Source organism: Vigna angularis, chromosome 4, assembly GCF_016808095.1.
Source record: "Vigna angularis cultivar LongXiaoDou No.4 chromosome 4, ASM1680809v1, whole genome shotgun sequence".
Lineage (NCBI taxonomy): Eukaryota > Viridiplantae > Streptophyta > Magnoliopsida > Fabales > Fabaceae > Vigna > Vigna angularis.
This window is the reverse complement of record NC_068973.1, coordinates 8,449,448-8,475,292: the sequence shown is the minus strand read 5'-3', so window position 1 is coordinate 8,475,292 and position 25,845 is coordinate 8,449,448. Positions and strand designations below refer to the sequence as shown.

General features: G+C 32.8%; 2 protein-coding genes across 2 annotated transcripts; one reads left to right on the top strand and one right to left on the bottom strand.

The window, feature by feature from the left end:
* The first annotated feature begins 10,645 nt into the window (after positions 1-10,645).
* On the top strand, positions 10,646-14,363 carry LOC108331910 (uncharacterized). Its single transcript, XM_017566915.2, has 3 exons — positions 10,646-11,390; positions 12,200-12,356; positions 12,804-14,363. Exons 2-3 carry the CDS (start codon positions 12,206-12,208, stop codon positions 14,225-14,227), a joined length of 1,575 nt encoding a protein of 524 aa, XP_017422404.1. The 5' UTR covers positions 10,646-11,390; positions 12,200-12,205; the 3' UTR covers positions 14,228-14,363.
* An 8,471-nt stretch (positions 14,364-22,834) lies between these two features.
* On the bottom strand, positions 22,835-25,721 carry LOC108329901 (uncharacterized). The gene is made up of 3 exons (XM_017564280.2): positions 25,283-25,721; positions 25,138-25,161; positions 22,835-23,394 (listed from the first exon to the last, which is right to left on the bottom strand). Exons 1-3 carry the CDS (start codon positions 25,488-25,490, stop codon positions 23,093-23,095), a joined length of 534 nt encoding a protein of 177 aa, XP_017419769.1. The 5' UTR covers positions 25,491-25,721; the 3' UTR covers positions 22,835-23,092.
* Between the last annotated feature and the right edge of the window lie 124 nt (positions 25,722-25,845).

The window sequence follows — 25,845 nt, the reverse complement described above, 5'->3', positions numbered from 1 at the left end:
GAAATTGTCATTGATCCATGTTTGCTTCAATGCATGCTTATCAAACTCTAGAGTTAATTTGTTTTCAGACTTGGCTTCCGAGTTAACTCGTTATCTGTGTAAACTCAATAGAATCAATTGTGAAATCGGTAAGATAGTGTAGAATCGCGAGTTTGGAGTGATTGTGCAAACTTGAAAGTTATATATTTAATGAAATACATCAAAATTAGTGACAATAATTTAAGTATTTATGTTTTATAATATTTATTTTTATGAATAATATAAATATAAATTTTATTTATTTAAAGTTATATAATTTTGTAGTTTTATTTGAATTAAGATATTATTTATATAATTTTTTTCATCTGAAATAAATTCTTACGAGTTGAACTCTCGTAAATTTACGTAAACTTTTGAATTTAATAACCTTACTTCAATGTCTTGGTGACTGGGTAAGAATAGGAAGATTCTTCTACTTAGACAATGAAGTCACAGGAAAAAATATTGTAATTTATATTATGTGAAGGCTGGCTGTGGGGAATGCTTCCGAGCTTGTTAAATGAGAAAGAAAAAGAATGCGTTGCCGAAAAAAACTTTTGAGAAGTTATTTCTGAAACATATTTTTCATGTATATTGGAAAATTTATTCTGGAAAATTCATTTTGAAATAATCATTTTGAAATAATCATCTTGAAATAATCATCGCAAAAGGTATTATAAACATTTTGGAAAAGTTGTTCAAGAAATATTGTTCCAAAAAAAATGTTCTAGATACATTTTGGAAAACTAGTTTTGCAAATTCGTTCAAGAAATTCATTTCGAAAATTTCATTCACGAAAACCTTATTCTAAGAAATTCTGTTTCAAAAATCATATTTTGAAATTCTGGAAAGCTTATTCTGAAAAATTTCTAGAACATGATTTTATGAAGGATAATGGCCATTTTGAAAATGGGGGTGCGTAAAGAAATTGTGGGGTTGTAGGAAGAAAAAGCCACAGTTTCATGCTTCATCAAAATTTGCTTCAGCCTCACCTTGAATAATGAACATGAAACAACTAATCAATTGGCATATGAATGTGTGCTATATTTAGTCTTACAATAGTAAACGTCGAATTGCAAGCAATACTTTTCGAATATGATTCAATTCAACATATCTTAAAATTTTGATCAATTGCTGTTAAACAACAAAACATAAATTTTGAAAAAATTTCATCTATATGACAATTTTTCTAAAAGACAAATCATGTCATTTTTCCATCTTGTAGGAAATTTTTCAATGAAAAATTAAATATTATTAAACTCACTAAGTTTATAAAGAAACTTAGTTGGGATTTTTTTAGGAATATTTCAAAAACAAAAGGAGAAATATTCTTAATTTTCATGGTGGGTGTTACAAGAGGTAATGGGTTAAATATATGATTAATCATGTTTTTGGTGCATTAACTATTAAGCAATTTTAGTTTTATTTCTTCTTTCATGATTTAGTTAGCTTCTTATCCTTTTAAAATTTATGGAATCAACTATTAATGAGAAACAACTAATGTTTTCTTTGAAATGACTAATGATAATTTATATCAACATGACAGGTGGAAAATTATTTAATTTAAAAAATATTTTTTATTTTCCATTTCATTTTCTTTTTCATGTATACCAACTCTACACTTCCTCCATTTCGAGTACCATTATCCTACATTTATGGCCCACATGAAACCAATCTTTTTGCAAACTATCACACAGTTGTTGTGCTGTATGAAGTGTTGGGCAACGTTGCTGACATTCAACAATAATATTCAGGTATAACAGAATATGTGGGTGCACGAAATGAATGTTCAACAACAAATAAAAATCATAAACAAAAATAGTAGTGGAAAACAATAATTGGGGTTAAAACAACAATGAATGGCCTAGTCTATTAAACCTCCATCTCTTTTTCTCTCACGAGGAAGAGCTTCCTCCCACTCATGGCAGCTTCACATCTTCTCTCCATCTCTAAATTGTGACCAACAATGGGGGACAAAAAATATTGTTGCTACCTACTATAGTCGTCGCACAACCTCATTGTCGTCAGCACCAACAACACCAACTATATCACTAACACTAAACTTTCCTCTTTCTATGTGAGTGTTTCCCTTGTTCCCCTCTAGATTGCAAACACAACATGCAACAACCATTCTCTAGATTTGTTTTTCATCCTTCGACGAAACACTGTTGTAACACCCCAAATTTCTATAGGATATTACGAGTAGTAAAACAAAATTTTAAATTTAACATCTGATACCCATAATTAAAACTTTATTTTTGATTTAACATAAGTATAATCTTAAACTTACAAACCATAAACACAGTCTTCACAAGTTAACATGAATATGGATTTACAAATCTTAAACAACATAGTTTTCGGATACAAATTTATTTTTATCAAAAAGTCCCGGAAAGTTTTTCCCAAGATATCTCTCGTCTCTATGCATGTCTAACTGCATCTACAACATCATATGCTTACGTATAACAACACGAGTTATACGATCATTGCACAAACAAATAAGAGTGAGCTAACCATACAATCATTAAACAAATTCACCCTATATTCAATCATATATCATTACAATTTATACACACAATTATTTCGATGCTATTAATTCACTTCATTATATCTTTTACTTTTTGTAACATATCCTCCTGTGACTCCTCTCAAAGTTATCCTTCTCGTTTCCATACTCCCTACAAGTATACCATGCTTACTCCTGAAGTCTTATGGTCAAACCACTCTATGCCTGCTTCCTTAAACCTTACAACTATATTATACTTTCCTCTCTGAAGCTTTATGATCAGACAACTCTTTGTCCGCTTTCATAAGCCTCTTAGGTCACTCTACTTAAACTAAAAGCCCCATAGTGGAAATCAAACGTACTACTCCCGAATGTACAATTACGATAATAAAGACTTATACTCATTTCATAGCTAACAATTCCTTATATTCACTTAGCACTATAAGAAAATCAATTAATCATATCATCTCATCCACCTAACTCAATCATATTCATTCATTAACCATAAATTGGTAATAACCCATTTTCATCACGCAAACATGTCAATACCCAAAATTTATAATAAATAAATCATACATATACCTATTGACAAGATAAATATCATACTCTTCTTATAATCTTAACTTACTCATAACAAGTACAACCTCAACATAATTTTACCAATCGAAGGTTATGGATCAAGAATCTAAATTAGTATCACGTTACATAGAAGTTTATTCTTAGTACATGTCTCACATTGAAGATCTGAACGGGTAAATTAAATCATAATATATCTAGAATCTATGGTAAAATTTTCATTTTGATCTTACAGTTACTAAAGTGAAAATCTTAAATTCTGCAGTGTTGAGATCCTTAATAAACACGACATAATTTCCATAAATATTTAATCAAAAATCTGAACGATCAAGGTGAATCAATATGCCGTAGGAACTATAAATTCAAATTTCAGATGAATCTAACGGTTGATTTGGTAGAAAGTGAGATTTTACCCAGACAACTCGAGGAAAGTATTCTAGTGATTTCAAGCTCTATTCAAAATGAGAAATTAATTTCTCTAAGTACAAACATCCAATTAAAAATTCTGGTGGTCAAAGTATAGTAATATATATAAAGAATCATACATTAATATTTCAACTTAATCTAACAATAAACGAAGTGGGGATTGAAATTTTATCGAGGTAACTTTGAGATAGAAATAAAGTGATGGTCATTTTAATCAAAATTACGAAATTTCTTCCTCTAGGTATTGACCTCAAATTAAAAATCATGACGGTCAAAGTAAATTACTATGTCTTATGAATCATATATAAAATTTTCGGATTGATCTAACGGTAGACTAAGTGAGAATTAAGATTTTACTAAGGTAACTTAGAAAATAGAAAAATAAGGAAAACATAATCAAAGAAACCTAAACTTCACAATTCGACTAAGTATCTATCCCAATATCTTTATAGCTCACATATTTAGAATAATAATCACAGTTTATTTGAAATTCACATTGTTAATTATCTTAACATAAAAAACTTATTTTCCACTTTTGAAATAAAGTGAAAGCTTGTTGAGTAGACTTACAGGAAAACGAGGCTCTCTCAATTGACAACTTAAGTACATTGTCTTTCCTTAGCCAAAGTGTTACCCAACCAACTTTCACAAATTTTACATTATTATCATCCCAAGGCATCGATCTAACAAAGAACATAGGATGATAAAAAATAATTAACACATACTTATAATATTAACATTTACACATTCACATATTCAATACAAGATCACATACAATTTACATCACCTAAGTTCACATAGAAAAACAATAGTACGAATAATTCCCTTTACACCACAACAATATTAGACCATCAATGCTTATTACAAAATAAGAATTGAGAAATGTTAGCTCCTCTTACCTGATTCTCTTTTCTTCTTGGATGAAGAGCACCACTTTAGAAGCTCTTTCTACCTTCTATATAACTCAGATTCTAGCCCTAAAATCTTCTTATTTGCTACTAAACCCTTGCTCACTTTTACTTTCTTCATGAAAAACTTCATTTTCTCATCTTATTTATAGTTGAAGTTAGGGTTACTATAGCAATACTACATTTTTATTGCAGCAACACGTTTTATGAGGTATTTTTACTATTGCATTGTATGTATTTTAACTATAGCATCGTACGTATTTTTTTTGTAGTTGTAAAGATATTTTACTGTAGCATAATACAAATTTTTCTAAAAAAAAAATATCTTCTTAAATATAACTATTTTTCAAGGTCTTAGAAAGTTATTGCTTCCCCTACTTATAAACAAGAGCGTCGCTAGTGCCACTAGTGACCACCGCAACACCGCTTCCCCCTTTTTCTATTGACTCCCTATTGCTTTCTGATTTGTGATAATGATGTGTTTGATTAGATATGTCATGAAGGTGAATTGATTCAGGAAGAAGATGAATTTGATTTAAGTTGAGAGTAGTGTTGGCGTGAAGATTTTAAGAGCCAAGAGTGAAGAGTTGGTTGTGTGGGAGGGTTGGTGATGCATGTTGGGCAATGGAGGCAGAGAAGGGACACTTAGATGTGAGCTTAGATGCTGGGTGGTAATGTGCGGGGGATAAGCCTTGGTTTAGAAAGAAGAAAAAGATGAAGTGGAAAATAAAACATATTTTTTATTTGAAACGTACACGTGTCTGGAGGATGTCATACATTGTTAGTCAAGTCAGAAAAAAGTTAATGGCATTGGTCATGAAGGACTAAATTTGAGTCTTTCTAAAAGAACATGAGTGAAAATGGATCAATGTTTGATAGAGAGACGAAAACCAAAATCGCTTGATAGTTTAAGGACCAAAACCATATTTAATTTATGTGTGTGTGTGTGTGTGTGAACAAATGCCACAAATCTTTCTCTTTGCAAATATATGTTATCTTAGACGATATGAAGAAATTATCTAAAAATAACCTCCTGAGGTTTTTCTAGCTCGTAAATGACCTTGGTGGAAGGTAATATAACCAGTCCTCAGCAGGGTCTTGCAAGGAAAAAGGAAATGGTTTAAGATTTATGTGCTCCTCAAGAACTATAGTTGGTCTCATGGTGGTGCAAATGATGTGAAATCCCTTGAGATTTTTATGTGGATCTTTACCTGGAAAACTACACAATCTTGGGAAAAGATGAATTAAACTAGATTTTAATTAATGTTGTAAATCTAAATTAGGATATTAGATAGGCTAAAAACTATAGTTGGACAAGGTATGAAGATGTTTCTCTGATAAACATAAGACTATGATTGGAGATATAGGATTGAGGCCAAGTTACTTTAGAGATTTCAGGTTGTTCTTGGCAAGGTTTAAGTGATGAAGATATAAGGATGAAAGATTATCAAGAACACACAAAGAATGAATGTGGAATTAACAAGATGATAAGAAAGATGACAAAAGTAAATGGAATAAGGGTAAGGTAGAGTGGTAACTATGACTTTTTTACCATTCTAGTTTAATTTCAATATGAAATTATAAATTTTTTACAAGTATTAAAAAAATTGAGTTTGGACAAGTTGTGCCAAGTTGGCATAACTTCAAAACGAAAAAGTCATACCATATTGAAACAACTTTACTATAGATGAACTCAAGTTATGTCATATTGACACAACTTGTTAAAATTTGATTTAAAAAAGAAAAAACTTGCACCTCTCTTATAGTTTCAAATTACACTAAAATGATAACAAACCTAGTGATTACCTTACTAAATGTATATAACCAAATAATTAACTATAAACTTTAAGAATCTCTTAAAACATTTTTTCTAATAGCTTGAAAACAAGAAGCAAATGTTATTTAGGAAAAACAATTCACAATCAACATATAAAAGTCTCTTCAAAATTTTAAATGTGTTGTTTTTTACAAGGCATGGATGGGTGACCTCATTTTATAAGACAAAAAGTCAAATGCTATTTACTTAAATTGAGATACAAGATTCTATTTTACGCATAAAAATTAGGATTAACTATTCTGCCTTAAATTAACCTTATTCTAATATAAAAAAAATGGTTTAACTTATACCTTTCAAGTTATTGTTTTTATACGGTAGACTCTCATCTATTTTTTTATATATATGCATTTTTTTTAATCTTAGAATGTTCTTCAAACTTTATTTAAATATTCTAATTCCAAAATCACATCATATTTGTTCTCGAATATAGTGGTTCATACCTAAAACCTTCTTCTAATGTAATAAAATATTAATTAATTATTTTAATATTCTATACAATTTTGTAAATTCAATCTAATTCATAACTACTTTCTATATGATATTGAAGTAATTAAATCTAAAACCTACAATCAATCTCATTTTACTATATACATAACATCACTTTTAGTTTTAAACTGGACGAAGACAAATTCTACTACTTTTAAAAAGTGAGTTTTAAGCCTAACTCAACCCTACAAAACCGGCTTGTAAGGTGAGGTTTGCACCTTACTTATATATATATATTATAATTTGGTCTTATCTCTAGTCGATGTGGGACTTTCAACACACCCCCTTCACGCTGAGGTATAGACATATCGTGTGTGATAGTAGAAATTGGGTGGTCCGATAACGGCCCGATAGCGGGTGGAAAAGAAGAATATAATGTCCACTTAGAACTCGCTAGGATATGCTCTAACCATGACTCTGATACCATGTTAGAAAGTGGGTTTTAAGCCTAACTCAACCCTACAAGCTAGTTTTGTGGGGTTAAGTTAGGCTTAAAGTCCACTTCTAACATGGTATCAGAGCCATAGTTTGAGCCTATCCTAGCGAGATCTATGTGGGCATTATGTTTCTATTCCACCCGTTATCGAGTCGCTATCGGACCACCCATTAATTTCTACTATCACGCACGAGATGTCTATACCTCGACGTGAAGGAGGTGTGTTGGAAGTCTCACGTCATAAGGCCAAATTATAATATATAAGTGAGGTGCAAACCTCACCTTACAAGCCGGTTTTGTGGGGTTGAGTTATGCCTAAAACCCACTTATAAACTATGCATTGGTCTTATCTGTAGTCGATGTGGGACTTCCAACACACCCCTTCATGCCGAGGTATAGACATTTCTGTTTACACCCGCTATCGGGACGTTATTGGACCACCCAATTTCTACTATCACGCACGAGATATTGAAAGTGAGTTTAAGCCTAACTCAACTCCACAAAACCGGCTTGAAGGGTGAGGTTTGCACCCACTTATAAACTATGAATTGACCTTATCTCTAGTTGATGTGGGACTTCCAACACCCCCCTTCACACCGAGGTATAGACATCTCGTGCGTGATAATAGAAATTGGGTGGTCCGAAGCGGCCCGATAGCGGGTGGAATAAAAACAGAAATGCCCACTTAGAACTCGCTAGGATAGGCTCTAACCATGGCTTTGATACCATATTAGAAATGGACTTTTTTGGATTTGAGATTAGGTGATAATCCATGTATTAGAAAGCAAGTATCAATGGTGTGGTTTGTCCTGCCATAGTGAGTGCATTGTCGAGGTGCACCAAACCTTCCCCTGAGGAACGAGCCTGAGAACCTTGATAATGAGCCTGAGAACCTTGATATGAAGATCTTCCCCGACCATAATCATTGGCAGGAGAGGGTTTACCTTTGCCATTGAAGGTAGAAAAAGAAGGTTTAGATTGAGAAACTTGTGACGCCATGACTAGAGGTTGAGAAAGAATTCCTTATTATAATTTCGCTCATGTTGAATTATGATCGAAAATTTTTTGGGTAAAGAAGGCAATGGATCCATGAGAAGGATCTGAGAGCGAACAACAGAGTAATTATTATTCAAGTCTCTAAGAAAACAAAGAACACAATCATTTTCACGATATTCCTTCATTGTTTTAGAAACAACACAACAAGAAGCAGAAGATTGGCATTCAGGAATAGGGCGAAAATTGCAAAGTTTATCCCAGAGTTGAGGAATGTGACTATGTCGGAGAATTATTATAAGAAGGAACTACTGTAGACGAATCTATTGTAACGTTGTGGACTCTTTTGAGACTTTCTCAAGAGCAAATTCATGGTCTATTGACACTTCTTCCTCAATCTAATCCCACAGTTCCACATTCTACCAATCTATTGAGCTCTCATAATGCTTCCACTTCTTCTCAAGCTCAAGGTAATATCTATTCCCAATGGATTCTAGACACATGTGCTACTGATCATATATCCAATTCTTTGTCTCATTTTATTTCTTATCATAGAATCTCACCAATTACAATATCACTACCCAACAAGAACTCTTCATTTGCTCATTTTTCTGACATAGTTTCACTTAGCCCACACCTTACTTTACATAATGTCTTGTTTGTTCCTAATTTTTCTGTCAATCTTATTTCGGTCACAAAGTTAACTAAATCTCTATCTTGTAAACTTAACATTTTTGAATTTTCCTGTGAAATACAGGACAAGTCAACCCTGTAGATGATTGGGAAAGCGGAAGAAAGAGATGGCTTGTATGTCATGATAGTTCTTGCAACCACACCCCTTGGTTCACCAACTGCTATTACTTCTGAGAATTCTATTGCTTGTTCTACAATAAGACATAACCCACAAAATCGGCTTGTAAGGTGAGGTTTGCACCTCACTTATATATTATAATTTGGCCTTATATCTAGTTGATGTGGGACTTCCAACACACCCCCTTCACGCCGAGGCATAGACATCTCGTGCGTGATAGTAGAAATTAGGTGGTTCGATAACGACCCAATAGCGGGTGAAATATAGGAATAGAATGTCCACTTAGAACTCGCTAGGATAGGCTCTAACCATGACTCTGATACCATATTAGAAAGTGGATTTTTAAGCCTAACTCAACCCCACAAAACCGGCTTGTAAGGTGAGGTTTGCACCCCTTATATATTATAATTTGGCCTTATCTCTAGTCGACGTGGGACTTCCAACACCCCCCCTTCACGCCGAGGTATAAACATCTCGTGCGTGATAGTAGAAATTGGGTGGTCCAATAACGGCCCGATAGCGGGTGGAATAGAAATGCCCAAGAAACAAGAAATATCGCTAGGACAGGCTCCAACCATGGCTCTGATACCATGTTAGAAAGTGAGTTTTTAAGCCTAACTCAACCCCACAAAATCGGCTTGTAAGGTGAGGTTTGCACCCCTTATATATTATAATTTGACATTATCTCTAGTCGATGTGGGACTTAGCGGGTGGTACAATATGCCCAACAAACAACAAATATGGTATCAGAGCCATGGTTAGAGCCTATCCTAGCGAGTTCTAAGTGAACATTTTTTTTTCCATCAGTTGTCGGACCGCTATCGGACCACCCATTAATTTCTACTATCACGCACGAGATGTCTATACCTCAGTATGAAGGGAGTGTGTTGGAAGTCTCACATCGACTAAAGATAAGACCAATTTATAATATATAAATGAGGTGCAAAACTCACCTTACAAGTCAGTTTTTTGGGATTGAGTTAAACTCACTTTCTAATAACTACATTACCCTTCATGGTTTCAAATTTCATTGTTCTTGTTTCTATTATCCCTCCCTTGTCAACATCCTTCTTTTCTCCCTTTCTGTTTCCGTACTAAATATTCAACATTACAACCTTGTTAAGCATAAATAGACAAAAAGAAAAAAAAACATATCAAACCTATTTTTCATTTTAAGGCATTTTTCATGTTGAAAAACATGATTCTAGATGTAGAATTAATTGTGTATAAATAAAGGTAATAAAATTCTGATAAATACAAACATAATTTTTTCTTAAAATAAAAAAAAGGCCCAAAAGAAATATACAAGTGTCGTGTGCAAAACAAAAACAATTACAATTAAAAATATGAATGATAGGGCGGTGTTAGAAATGAAGAAGAAGAGAATAAATATAAAATATTTGTTTTATATATAAGTTAAAAATAAAAATAAAAAATAAGAAAATAAATAAAGGGCCCTTTGATTATTGTCCCCAGATTCCCCCACCCACAAAATTCACGTTGGCCCATAAAAGGGAAAGTCAGAAAAGAAAACACAAAATGATCCTTTGAGAGAATGCCACGTGTCAGATGAGGCTTGAGCAATGATAATTATGATTCGGAATCTACCCTCAAACTCGTTCCCACACTGTCCCATATATACCGCACTCGCATCCCTCACACCTCAAACGCAAACCAAACAAACACCAGGGGTATTTCCTATAATTCACACACAACCATACGGTGTCGTTTCTTCCTTTTATTCCTTTCCCGCACCAACCAAAAAAAAAAAAGTTAACCCTAGCTTTTCCGTTTTCGTCTTTAGCCGCGTTTTTTTTTCCGATCTTGATTTCTTTTCCTTTCTCCCTCGATTCCTCCCCCAATTTTGCCGCCATCCCTCCAATCGACCCGCCCTTCGCCTATTTCTTCATTTTCTGCGCCGACCGGTCCCAATTTTGGCCTTATCGCTTGACGGGATCCGTTTTTAGGGTTTCCGTGGAGGAATATTCTGGATCTGTTTTTCACCTTACGGGATCTGGAAGGGGAAATTTTTCTATTCGATTTGGGTTCTGGGTCTTTGTTGTCTCGTTCGTTTTCTGCGGTTTTTGTAAATTATTTTCGACGCATGTTTGATTTGGGTGCGATCCTTCTGAAACCTGGTCTGGGTTGTTAGATCTTGTGTCGGGTAATTCGGTTCGGTTCGAATCGTAATACTTGTCCGTCGTTCTAGCTGGATTTGGAAAGATCTAGGGTTAGGGTTTTCTCAAATTGGGGCTTTTTGTTGTTTTGCTTAATTCCTTTAGGGAAACTTCAATTCCTTGAACAATTAGGATTCTCCTGTTTGATTACGTTCAATTAGAGCTCTCAATTGTCCGATTCATCCCTGCATATAATTTGAAGGAGACTGGTGTAAGGTATGATAGATAAATTATTATTGTTGTTATTTTTATTATTGGTGACAATTATTGTTTGTGTTTGCATGTTATGGAAATTTCATGCATTTATAAGGTGGCAATTTATTTTTATTTTTCTAGTCAAAATTTTGTCAGTGATCTGAGTTTCTGTGTTTTTGGAGTAAATAATGTCAGTATACCGATTTGTCCCTAAATGTTGCAATTGTCAATGGTGTTCACTGGGCTCTGATTGTACAAGTAAATGTTGCGTTGGTTACTAGGGCCACTAGCCTTTTACGAATGTGTGATATAAATTGTAGTTACAGTGATTTAAATACAAGGCATTCTTATTCAGGACCGGGGTTCAACATCTAGTGTTCTATTTACGCCTTGCAATGTTGTTGTTGTTGTACGATGTCTTATTGCTATTAAATATTTGTTAAGTAGACCTGGATTTTTTATTTGGAGAAGCATTCTACAATATGTTTTTGTCATTTGATTTTGCAGCCAGCAATTGTGTACAGGTTATTTGTTTTTAACACAGTACAACCTACTGGTGAATGAAGTTCTGAATTAATTTTAGTATTTAAGCATGATGAGTTTCCATGGTCAGTGTCAATTACTGATATATGTTGAAGATGTTTAATTTAATGTTTAGTAACAGTTTTGACCTTGTTTTTGTTTAAAAATATTCAATGTTATATTGCATGCATCATCCCTCATTGTAAATGGTTACATCATGATCTTTTTGGCCTATTTTTCTGGTTGTTATAAGCTTTTATTCTGATTAATATCTGTTGTCTTATTCTTTGTTGAATCCTGGCCTGCAGGTAATCATGGTGCAGAAGCGTTCTTTTGATGCTGATGAAATACTTGAGGGATCTTTCAAACACCCAAAACATGCAGGACCCAGCCATGAGCTCTTTTCATTATCAGAATCTGTCTTTCCCGATGATGATTACCATACCCAAATGCCAAAACCTTCGGGTGGGTGTTTAGTTGATGGTCTCTCCAATATTGAGCATCAGCTGTATATTTGAAATTAAAAAATGAGCATTTTCACGAGTTTCAAGCTTGTGCTTTAGTAACTTGAGATAATACTGTAGCTCAACTCCACTCTATTAGTGAAACCGTTTACAATACATGTTTGAGCTTCAGAGTTTATAGTTATTCAACTTTCTTAATTTTTATATCTTTTGTCCCACATTTTTTGGGTGATTTCATTATATTTCCTAGTAGGATAGAGAGTATTGTCAATATGTTTTATTGTTTATTGTGTGGTAGTTTAAAATTTAGTATCATTCATCTATTACTGCTTGAACCAGGAAATGGGAGAATTGAAGGACTGTTTTGGGTTTTTTCTAATAATGCCTTTTAGTTTTTATTTTAGATTTCACCGAATACATTTTGATATGACTGCATTATAACTTGTAGAGGATGGCTGTACACAAGTTAATAGTGAAGGTGTTGAGAAGGTCGAAAGTGGAAGTTTTGGTGAACTTGCTATAGAGGCTGGGAACTCTGGAACAAGCTTTCCTGTTATAGATATTCCTGCTTCTTCATGGGCCACTAGTAGCACAGCTGATGATCTCCATCTAGAACCACCCTTACATCTTTCCCTTTTTCCAGAGTATTTTAGTCCAGAGCGACCAATAAGGACACTGACTCGCTATGAGGACATTTATTCCATACTTCTGGAACACTCTCCTCGCAAACCTGTATCTGTTGGAGCTAATCATCAAGCCGATGTTCCAGCTTGGGATTTTTTGGGGGCCAGTAATAGATCAAATGCCTCAGCTTCTGTTTCAGATACAGACTTTACTGTTGGGGACAGGGAAGAAACTGAGGAAAGACTGTTGGGGACCTGTGTCATTCCCTTGCCGCAAATGGAATTATCTAGTAATGACGATGAAGTTGGCAAGGGAAGAACTGAGTGTGACTGTGAAGATCAGGGATCCATGAGATGTGTTAGACAACATATTGCAGAAGAAAGAGATAAACTTGTAAAAACCTTTGGGCCTGAGAAATTCACTGAATTGGGCTTCACTAACATGGGGGAACAAGTGGCAGAAAAATGGAGTGCTGAGGATGAGCAATTATTTCATGAGGTTGTTTTCAATAATCCAGCATCCCTTGACAAGAATTTCTGGAACTATCTTTCTATTGCTTTTCCTTCACGAACCAAAAAGGAAATAGTGAGTTACTACTTTAATGTCTTTATGCTTCGAAGGAGGGCAGAACAGAACAGGAATGACCTATTAAACATTGACAGTGATAATGATGAATGGCAAGGTAGTGACAGCAATGATATTGCAACTCGAGAGGAAGATGAGGACTCTGTTGCTGAGTCCCCGGTATGTCAAGATGAGTCTTGTATGGCTGACTGCCTAGATAATGATTTGCAAACCTATGATGAGTATGCTGCTGATGAACCCTGTGAAGCTAATGAAACAGTGGATTTTATTACTAGTAGGAACATTGATGATGATTCCAAATACGATCCTGTAGAAGAGATGCCTCACTCTGGTGGTTCCCCTCTAATTCAACCTCAGGATCAACCTGTTTGGCAGGATTCGTGTGATGAAAAAGTTAAAGATGATTCATGCACTTCTTCCGACGCAGGAGTTGCCTCACGGCAGACTAAGGTGAATACGGAAAATGGGGATCATTGGTGTGGTAACTATAATGGAGTAAGCAATGGTTACAACCAAGGATATGTTTTGGAGCCTTGTGATGCAAAAGTGTGGGATACTGGCTTTGTGTCATGCTCTAAGAATAAGATTGACTTTTTACCAACATGCAACATGATAGAAGAGGTTTTTGGTGATGGACGAAGGCAAGACATGAGAAGAGCTTGAAGTGGATCTCAGTTTGCTAAGTGTGATGGCACTTCGATTTTTCCTTTGTATATTTGACATAAGATTCAAAAAGTAGCCTTCATTGTAAAATAGTGTTTTGGAAGGTAATTTAATCTTTCTGAGTTATGTCGTCTCATATTCTTCTCAAGTCCTTCTGCAACTGTAAAATTTTCTTATTCCTTAATTTATGATAGTTTCCACTTTGGGGTGGGGTATAAGATTCGAGGGAGGAAATTCTTGGTCGAAAAGAAAATCAATTATGATGCAAGAGTTCCTGTTTTATCATGTAATTTGGCATTATTTTATCGTCAATGAAAATTCTCATTTGTATATTTTTGCATTCCGTTCATACAATTGAAACTTAGTGGAAAAGTTATGGATAGTAACTCATTTTATGTTTCTAACTTACCTTTCCATATTCGTATTTTAAAGTGTATTGATGCGAACACTTCTGAGTTTACTCCACATATAATCTGGAAGTTTAACTTTATTTTCATAATTTTAATTCTTTTATTTATTATACATTAGACAACATAGTCTTTTCATCGTTGTTCGGGTCCATCATTACCTTATGTGATCGGTTTGTTGGGTTACTCATTGGATGATACAATGTATATTACTATACATAAAACAATTTTGGTATTTTTAACTTGAGTTTAAATTTATTTAATAAAAAAGGTTGAAAATATATCTGAAATACTTCAATACAATGTAATTTTGTAATTTAAATTTAATGATTTCATTACAATAAAGTATTGAAATCTTTAATATAAAAATTGCCTAATGCAGTTTTATAAACAAGATTAAGAAACCAATATTATATATATATATATATATATATATATATTACAAAATTAAAAAATTGAATCAGATCAACTTGATTAATCATATTATTGATCCAATACAATAAATCAAGTCAACCATATGTTCAGCCTTCACTGTAATTTAAAAAGAGAAACAGACAAAAAAAATATTGTTGAGAACATTTATATAGTTTTCTTAAATAAAAAAATAAGATGGGCTGAACTTTTTTCCATATAGAATGATTTTACCATATAGACTGATCTTAAAGATAATAAAATAGTATTTTTTTTTTAATAAATCTTTTATTCTCATTTATCAATTATCATTTTAAGAATTTATAAAGGCTCTAAAGTGTATTTTAATTTTATAGAGCTAAAACTTAGCATAATTTTACTAGTATTATGTATATAGTTGTGCGCCTGTACATACACATAACAGATTAAAATACTTTTCCTAATCGCATTTAGAGTAACTCAAGCATGTAGCTTACAAGTCTTAAGGTGAAGTCCACTTTCCATTATTTTTCTAAGAAATTTCATTGATAGAGGCCACTTCCAATACAATGAACAAAGTACATAGGTTCTATTTTTCACTCTTCTTTCAAATAGTCTTATAAATGAAATTCATCATTTTTCACTCGGTATAATTAATTAAGTAGAGATTAGTATTTCTATTATTCTTTCATAAAGATTCATGGACAAAAATCACTCTCCACAATTCTTCGAAAGAGTTTTACAAATAAATTTAATAGTGAAGATCATTGCTGAGTTCACCCTACACATTCATAATTCCAAATAATCATATAAATTACAAAAGAGAACACTACTATTGTTTAACGTGAAAAAATCCTATCAATGTGAGAAATGAAAACCCACAACACAAATCAACCAATCAAGTTTCACTAAGATCAACTATGGATACAAGAGAATAAAAATCACAAATAAATGGTTACAACCAGCCAATAAATCAAATCAATAATACTCTTAAATTTGAAGAACAAGAAAAAGAAATCTAAAATAGAACAATTATGCGAGACTTATTTTTCAAGCTCAAGCCCTGCAATCGAAAATCTTAATGGTCAAAGTGAAGAACCACATGCCACAAATCAGTTGCCAAAATTTTAGTTTGATACAACAATGAAGGAAAGAGAAATGAAAACTTTACCGGTTTGAAAAAAAAAGGTGATGCCTAGAACCTTACACTTGACTAAATTAAATCAATTCTTCTTAATTTGTTCCAAAAGTAAGATAGTACCATCCTTAAATATTTAAGCAACAATACAAAATTCTAATTTTTACCTATCAAGCGATTAAACTCTAAATTACACCAAATCCATCAAAATCACAAACTATAAACACATCTAAAATATAAAATCTTCACACATTCCTCAAATCAATTGTGTTTTAACACTCAAAAATGATAGTATGAATAACAACACTATATACAAGAGAAAAAAACACAGCTAGCTCCTCTTATAATCCTACTAGTCATATCTACATACATACAATCAAGAAAGAAAATAAGAATGCTAGTTCTCCTTTCTGAATTCAACGTACGTATAAAATTTACTTAAAAAATTTCATGTTGTTTTAATTCATTCCTACTTTATCTTGACAATTATTTCTCATTCTTCTCTTAAGTTTTACTTAAAAAGATTTTCTCTAAAAAGCCCTAATCCTCTTCCACACTTTCCTCTCCCACACTTCTCATATAATAAAAATTGTTTTCTAGGATATATCTCCCCTATCTTTATTACTTATTCTATCTCTTAGAAAATTGTTTTAAATTTATTGTATATAGCCATAATGACACACATAATAAATCTTATATCTTATTAATAAAATTATTTAAAGAATAACATCATATATATATATAAAAGTCGTTTATAATATAATAACCACTTTATATATCTCTTATAGAATTTGTTTAACATCTTAATAATTATTCACCAAATATTTTATTTTTTAAAATATCTTTTAAACAACACAAATTTATTATATAATTAAAAAACTATTTTATCTCTTAAAAAATCTTCTAAATTTGATATATGATTTTATTCTAAAAAAATATTTTAAATAAAATAAATATTTTAAATTAATAAATCATTAGATATCTTATCATAACTTTTTAAATAAATATTTTTAAAATAATTAACAAACTATTTTATCTTTCATCATAATGTAACATCTCAATTTGTATAACATTCAACTATCATGAGATTTGTCACACCTTCAATATTACAAACCAGTCAACTCAAAGAAAACCTATAAGTTGTTATTACATATATCTATAAATAACTTATAATAGCAAAAGATATACAAGATTGTACACAACTATGAGATATTACACAACTATGAGATATTACACTTAACTAAAAGTGTAATAGGTCTTCCAAAACTAAAACACGACATCATACTCTACGCCTCAATTCCTTCTTCTCCCAACAGTTGCTCACCAGAGTCATCCCTTAAGCTCACACTATTAAGGTGATCATTGCAAAAGAGAAGAAACAAAACAGACAAACAAACACAGAGAAGAAATGGTAAGCTAATCTTATAAAAGAAATTCAAGTCATGCAATTACAATTTAGCATACAACGCATTTTACTTTTAAACCAAAACAACCCAAGCATATAAATAGATTTTAGACTTGACCATCCATATACATGAATTATGATTGAGATATAGCGGGTTCTACACTTGTTGTGGCCTCGACTACTCTAGAGAGCCAATGGGTTTTATCATACCACACACAAGGTTAGTTCATTAACACCTTAGACTGAGGTAAATCTCCTAGACTATGACCTCTTGCTACTCTCACCTTATGTCGCATTCATCTCTACTTGAGAATGAATGACCATTAGAGTGTCAAGATAACCCTTAAGGATAAACTCCTACAATAATGGCACTACCGTGAAATCTCTACATGAGAGTCATGGAATTACATCCATCTATCATGCACATGATCAAGACATAATAATCATCATCATCATCAAAACATCATACATGTGTGAACAATTACCATACATATTAATATTTAATATTTCATTTCATGAAGCATCATGCATATCATCACATTCATCCACCATAAACACATACATACACATATTCACAAACTATAAATATCCATTTTCTTATGAGATAATCGATTATCAGGTCTGATAATCGAATATTCCATAGAGTTTTAAGCAAATACAATAATATCTACTGAAATAATCGATTATCAGACTTGATAATCCATTATCTCAGAATACCTATTACAATAATAGATTATCAAGTTTGATAATTGATTATTTTAGAGAACTAATATGCAAAGATATAATTTTGACTGAAAAAATCAATTATCAGGTCTGATAATCAATTATTTCTGTCAGTTTTTTACAACAATATGATTTTTGGATTTGGTTGCACCTAATCCCCATCCAAATGAACAAAATGGTATCCTTGACACTGGGAATGATTCAAGAACATGCTTATATCCAATTTGAATACCATTTTGTTTATTTGGTCAAAATTACGTTGCACCAAATCAAAATCACAATTTAAAACTCAAGATATCATATTTTTCAAGTTACAAATCATACTTTGGTGTACAAAGTGGATAGACAAGTCTTAAAACACCTACGGACAGACTATAAACACCAAGCTTACTCCTACATTAAATGATGGAAGCTACTCCAGGATGTGCAGAAGAAGCTCCACAACTCAGAGAATTGGCAGCGGATGAAAGGAAACAGTGGAGGTTCAGAGTGCACTCAAGGTGTTTGTGAAATTGTCTGGTGGTGTTGAATGACTGTGTTTGGTAGAGGTCTAGCTCAGTAGGCTTTCCAAAGGGGAAAGAAGCTAGAGGAGGTGCTAGATAACAAAGCACAGAGGTGAACTTGAGAGTAATAGTTGGAAATTGGCAGCATTTCTTTACTTCAATTCAAGTTATTCTTACAATGGATTGAGGTTCTCTTTTATAGATGAAGAGATGCCTTCAAACGTGCCTAGCAAGCTATTGGAAATGTAAGAGAGACGTGCTGGAGAAGCTATACGGACTAAGCTGCATGTTCCATGTGCACAACATTGAAAACGTGCTCAAAAGAGATGAAACTACATTGTTGCTTTATGTTTCATATATAACATGTGCTTCAAACTTGGACATTGGTGAGTGGCAGCGGCTGCAAGCTTCTTTGGCTGCTTGGTTATGCTTCCAAGCCTTATTATTGTCCTACAAAACAATGTAGATATATTTAGTAAAGTAATCATTCTAAGACTTAGAAAGAAAAGAACTTTTGTTTATTCAACTTCCCTTTCTTAGTCTTAAGTTGATACTTCTTAGGATGGAAAGTCCCTAAAGGGGTTGCCATCATTAAACCCTTTAGAATTTCACTTATCAAGATCCTTTTTTTAGACTTAAACTAACCTATAACTCTACCTATTTTCTACTTCCCAATTTAACATGAGATTTTGGGTTAACTAAGTTTCTAGAAAAGTTTTAAATGTCCTAAAAATAGACTCCAAACATCAGTTATCTCTCCCAAGTCACTCTTTTAGAAATCCACCTATCAAACCTCCAAATTAGACCAATAACTAGTCCAACAACACTCATTTTTAATACTTTCATTTCTACATAAGTTTTTCTATCTAATTAAATTCCAATTAGCGACATCAAAGTCCAAACAATTATTAATTCACAAGCATACACAATAATATTCATCAACACACAAACCTTCACTCATCAAGATATAAACATCACTCAACAATCATCTCAATTTGTAATAGGTTCAACCAAAAATCAATCTCACAATCTATCAAATATAAATGCATACTTAACATAAAATTAAAGCAAATATTACCTTCTCTTACCTGTTTGAAGATCATAGACTCTATAGAACCCTCAGACATCTCCCACAGATCAAAGAATACTAACTACACTTACAAACAATAAAATCATGATCAGGATACACCATTAGAACCACTGATCAGTAGAGAGTCTTATAGAATACTCAAATGATACATGCAAAAACATTATTACTTGCATGCCAAGGAAACGAGACAGACCAAAGAAAAAGGATAGAAACTAACTTACTCATTCAGAGAAACTGATCGGGTAAACTTAAAGATCTCATCGCGGTGGTCCCTGATCTTCAAACAAATAAAAGTAGAAGAAAAACTCAGAGTGATGTGAGAGAACTCTAGAAAAGTAGTTTATAGAGAGATGATGTGCTTTAAAATAATGAAACTCGTTTATAATGAAACTATTTATATTAAAACCATTCAATATTAAAATAATCGAGTTTCATTATTTTTAAACTATTACTCTGTTCTGAAATACCAACTTTTAGGTCTTTACCCCTAATATGTTTTTAACAAAATAAACATTCTAAATTAAATAGTTAACAAACCAATAATTCTTTTAAATTAAATAATTACCATACCATTTATTTTTAAAAAATGAATAAAATAATTTTCAAATTATATAACTTATAAATTATTTTATCTCTTATTGAAAATATCTATTTAACCTTATTTATTTATTTTCTTAATTATTATAAATTTTCGGGATCATACAAATTCAACATTAGAAAGAAATTGGTTTGCCAGGAACAAATTATTTAAAGTTGTGAAATAAAAAATGGGTAAGTTCCATACATCTTTTTGCATTTTATCATGAAGAAAATAAGATTTTGAATTCTACAAACATAATTGTTTATTTGGTATTGGATAATCCCTTCTCCTATGGTTTTAGTGCTATCAAAACTGACTATTCAGTCTAACCTAATTCGACCCACCACAAATTGGAGCCATAAAAACTAGAACATGGTCTGGCTCACCACAAATTAATGGGTTAAATGAATTGGCTCACTAGCTCACTTAATGACAATTACTTTTTAATTTAAAAAAAAAATATTTTTTTTCTAATTCAAATCTAAATAAATTTCAATCGAAAATGATGTTAAATTCCAAATACAATTCAAAATATAAAAATATATATTACAATCCAAAATCATCTTAAACTCCAAATATAATCCAAAAGCAAAATTAGATGAAAGGTTCTTTCTCGCTCTCTCTCTTTTTCTTTTGAAGATTCTTTGTGAAAGGTATTTCTTTCTCGATCTCTCTCTTTTTCTTTACCTCTCACTTTCTCTTTTTCTTTTTCTTTTTCTTGAGGCTTTTCATACCTCTTTGGACTACCCTCCCTCTTAGGATCTGTCCTATAGTCGGAGGTGGTAGGGTAGTTCCTTTTAGTGGAAGCTTTTCTTCTAATTTGTTCTTTCACTCTCACACATAGCTGCACAAAATCATTGAGATCTAAATAAGGTAAAAGTTCTACCTTATCTCTTATCTCATAGTTAAGACCGCTTTGGAACTTAGCTATGGTGAATCTCTCTTCCTCTTTTATCCCAGCTCTTAACATGAGTAATTCTAACTTTTGTCGGTATTCCTCAACACTCATGTTTCTTTGTTGAAGTCGATGGAGCTTGTCCATGACTTCTCTAGCATAATAGGCCGGGACATGCCTTCTGTGTAAGGTTGCTTTCAATTCATTCCAATATTGGATGGTGTAGTCGCCATGCATCTTTTGATCTCTTATGATGGATGTCCACCAATAGAGGGCTGCTCCTTGAAAGGTCAAAGTAGCTAAGGTCACTCGCCTCCTATCATCTATGTGGTAGCACTCAAAAATCTGTTCGACCTTCATCTCCTACTCAAAGTATTCTTCTACATTGTCTCTTCCATAGAAGGGTGGAAGGTCAAGTTTAGGTTCCACATGATGGTCTCTATGGTTATGATGACGCCTAGGAGGGCGTTGATAGTGATCATAAGGGTGATAACTATGGTGATCACTATGTTGGGAATGATCATCATGAATTGACGAGCCGACTCGGTTCACTACGGGTTAAACCCGGGTGAACCGAATTCTTAGTGGATCAGATTTAAAATTGACTCGTATAAAAATTTTAATTTTTTTTTCATCCGAATCCTACCGGAACTCATGGTGGATCATATTAACTCACATATTTGAATCCATTTTTTTAGCGCACTGTCTTATTTTATATTGTCTCAACTAGACTTTACACTTTTTATTTTTAAGTTTATATTGTTATGCTAACTTTAATGTTAATAAAAATAAATTATTAAATTAATGAAAATAATAATTTATTAATAATAGAAATAAGTAATAATATGCAAATCATCTTTGAAAAATATTTTTTTTATATTATTTTTCTCCATCGAACAATTTTCTTTTTATTGTATTTTACCTATTTTTCTTTCACCAAACAACTTTAATTTATGCCTACTTCTCACCTATTTTCCCCTCTTTAGTCTAGAACGTCTTAGCATATTTCCAAAATCCATTAACTTTTGTTTAAATTAAATTGCAAATAAAGTGATTTATGTGTTTATATTATTGTTTTCATAAAATTGAACATAACATTTCACCGCCAATACCGAATCTACATTTTCTTTTCAATTTTTCCCCAAATAATTTTAAGAACCATTTTAATTGTTCTCATTTCTTTGACAGCCTAAAATGTAATTAAGTGAAAATTCAAGGAAATTTCTTCATGCATCCTATCATTTTGGATTTTATTTTCCAAAACTCACTAAATCAATTCCGGAAACATTTTTTTGAAAGACACTAATCAGACACCCACCACTCCTATTCTGGAAAAACATTTTCAAAATTGATTTAAATAAAATTCAGAATGATGGGTGCAGGAAGAAATTTGATAGGGAGCAAGAAGAAACAACCAATATCCAAGTGCTTAAAAAACTGTAAGTAATGGCCCAAAAACAACTGGAGAGAGAGTAATTTACTTCAAACCAGAGCTAAATATAGGGTATAAAAATAATCAAGTCGATGAACATGAGTTATAACCTTGGTAACAGACTAATTATCTGACATAAAATTTGTTTGATACTAGCATATAAGGGATACAGTTACAAACACAGTAAGGATATCAATTTTAACCTAAATTGGTGGACAAACCAAGCATTTTGCTTGTATTCTTGTGTAAAACCATAATCATGATTATAGCCATAAAGAATATAAATAACAAAACTTATGCAGTTATTCTGCTTCCCAACCCATTTGACGAGCACGTCGCTCCCACACCGCAGTTATCTTTCTCTCCTTGATGAGTATGGCCTCAGCTCGTTCTCTTGCCTGCTCACATGTTTCAGTTGCAGCAATACATTTGTCAGCCTCTCTCTGATACTGAGATGCCACTCTTCTTGCTTCAGCCAAAGTTATGTTCATGTGCCGGGTGTTTGCCTCAGTAACAGACTCTTGCAACTTCAACTCTTCGCTTAGAAGGTCCACAAACTGCTTCTCCATCTCCTCCTTTAGATCCGGGTCATTACTTCCACAATCTGTTTATCAGCATAAATGATTTTATTCACATGCACTATGCAGTCACCAGTACCAAAATTAGTAACAAGTTTGAGCATGATAGTGTCAAGAACGTGATTAGTAGCTGCCATACTCTTTATACTCATCATGACACTGATTACAAATAAGAAATTTGAGAAAATGTGAATTTAGATTTCCTATTTAAAAGCAATAGCACCTCCTCACCGGCCTGATTATATTAGAGTCTTAGTACTTAATGTTGTATAGTTTTTACTCGTCTTTAATTTAATCACTATCTTTTTTTAAATCAGTTCTCCTATTCTCAGATGTTTTGAAATTAATTCCTTCTGCTAATATAGTCCATATAAGCCATTTTACATTGATCGACAGAGCATTTAAAGAAGCACCTACCAAATTAAAAAAAGGTGCACATAATTTGGTGAAATTGGCCTTTTCAATAAAGAAGTAATATATAGACAAAAGAAATTTCCACCAGGTTAGCCAGATGAAAGTGTTATGACAGAAAATGACAAAGGGAACTATTTCAACAATTTTTTAAGTGTGAAGACTGATTTAAAAAGAAAAAAAAAATGTTAACGAACTAAAACTTTAATTTAACCTTCAGGTCTTTAATTATCCAAACATGAAAAACAAATTAGCAAGAAAAAAGAGTCACGCCTGAACTTGAGCCAAGAGATCAAATCACATGGCATAAAGGTCTAGCTAAGAACCTAAAAACTTAGTAAAGGTCTGTGGTATGGTACCACACGGATACAGGGATGCAGAAAATTCATCAAAAATCAAGTCACAACTTAGATGCAACTGTTTACACATAAAAAATGCTGTAAAACAAACAGAATAGAAGAGGATATGATACTTCAATGAAGTGAATGAAACGTTAACAGAATAACAGATGTGATGTGTGAAGCTAGAGAGCATGGAAGAGCAGCAATATTGCAGGATAAACAAGTGCAAAAAGTGAAAAGCAAAAACCGTAAAAATTATGATGTGTGATATGAGAAACCCAAAACACATGTTTGAGAGAAGAAAGTTCCCTATATCCCTTTCCCATTAGGGTTGAATATGAATATCTCCTACCTTAGTCTGATATGCCATATCTTCGAGTGGTTAGTCATATCAGAGCCATATGTATCTATCTAGGCATATTGTATGTGCATAGCTATTGGATACATGTACGACACTGACATTTTGCCAATTTTGAAGTACTTGGTCGATCTAAGTTATTCCTGCTCTTAATAGTCAGCTCTTGACAATTGTTCATGTGATCGTAGCTTCATTTAACAACAGTGTTTTTTGTTGTTAGTTTGCATGCTTAGACACTCTCAGAATTTGAATTTATCCTAACAAACTAAAATAAAATAAACTTCTTCATAAATTAAAACTAGTTTATGCCTACAGTAATCTGTAGAAGCTCAATATTGTCCTTCTCTAGCATTTTATTTCTTTAACAAACGCATAAACTAGTTTTAACAAAATGGAATTTCATCCTTTTCTTCCAATTCATTTCATCTAAAGGAGAAGTTTCTTCAAACATATCATATCCCTCAACCATGTAAGATCTCGGAATCACCATTGTTTCAAAATCCAACATCTAACTCAGAACAGAAAATACGAGAGCGAAAACCAAATGAAAAAAAGAAGATATTTTGCTAGTAAAGACGATAATCAGATCATAAAAACCATAGTAAAGATAATAAAAGAGAAACCATATAAAAATGAAAAAGTAGAGGAGAAACTCAAACCTGAGACAGAGAGATTCGCCAATCCTGTGCATACCCAAAAAGAAACAAATCAGCAAACAATTGGTGGGTATCTTTTTCATTCATTCATTAATTAAAAACGCGTTTTTGATTTGCATGATCTGAAGAAAAAGCAAAAGGTACAAACCAGGAGCGAGTTGGAATAGCGATAGTGGGGGAGGGCAGTTGCAGAGGCAAGGAGGGCAAGAGAATTTGTTGTGGGAATTGCGGAGAGAGATGGCGTTCTTGAATCGCCAGTAGAGCGCAGGCCCACACACTCCCAAGGCGGAAACCACCGCGAACACCACCAAACACCCCCTCAACCAACCACCAGAATCAGATCTCCCCCGTGACATATCTCTCCGACAAGAAACACAGATCTGATCCAAACCAATTCACACTATTCACAGTAATGATTTTATTTCCCACTGCACAGCAGAAGGAAGAACTAGTAATAATAATAATAACAATAATTATAGTAATAACGTTGTTGGACCCAAATCCACCTTTAATGTTGTAAGTGCGTTTTGCCCGATTGAAGAAGTCGCAAGTACACTGCGCGTGTCTCTTTCATCATACACTGTCTTCCAACATGTTTCTTTTTAATTATTTTACTTTCACTGCTTTTTCATATGTTTGGGATAATGCCCACTTTAGTTAGCAAACCACTATCAAACTGTTGCTAATTATAACTAACATCTTCTCCTTTCA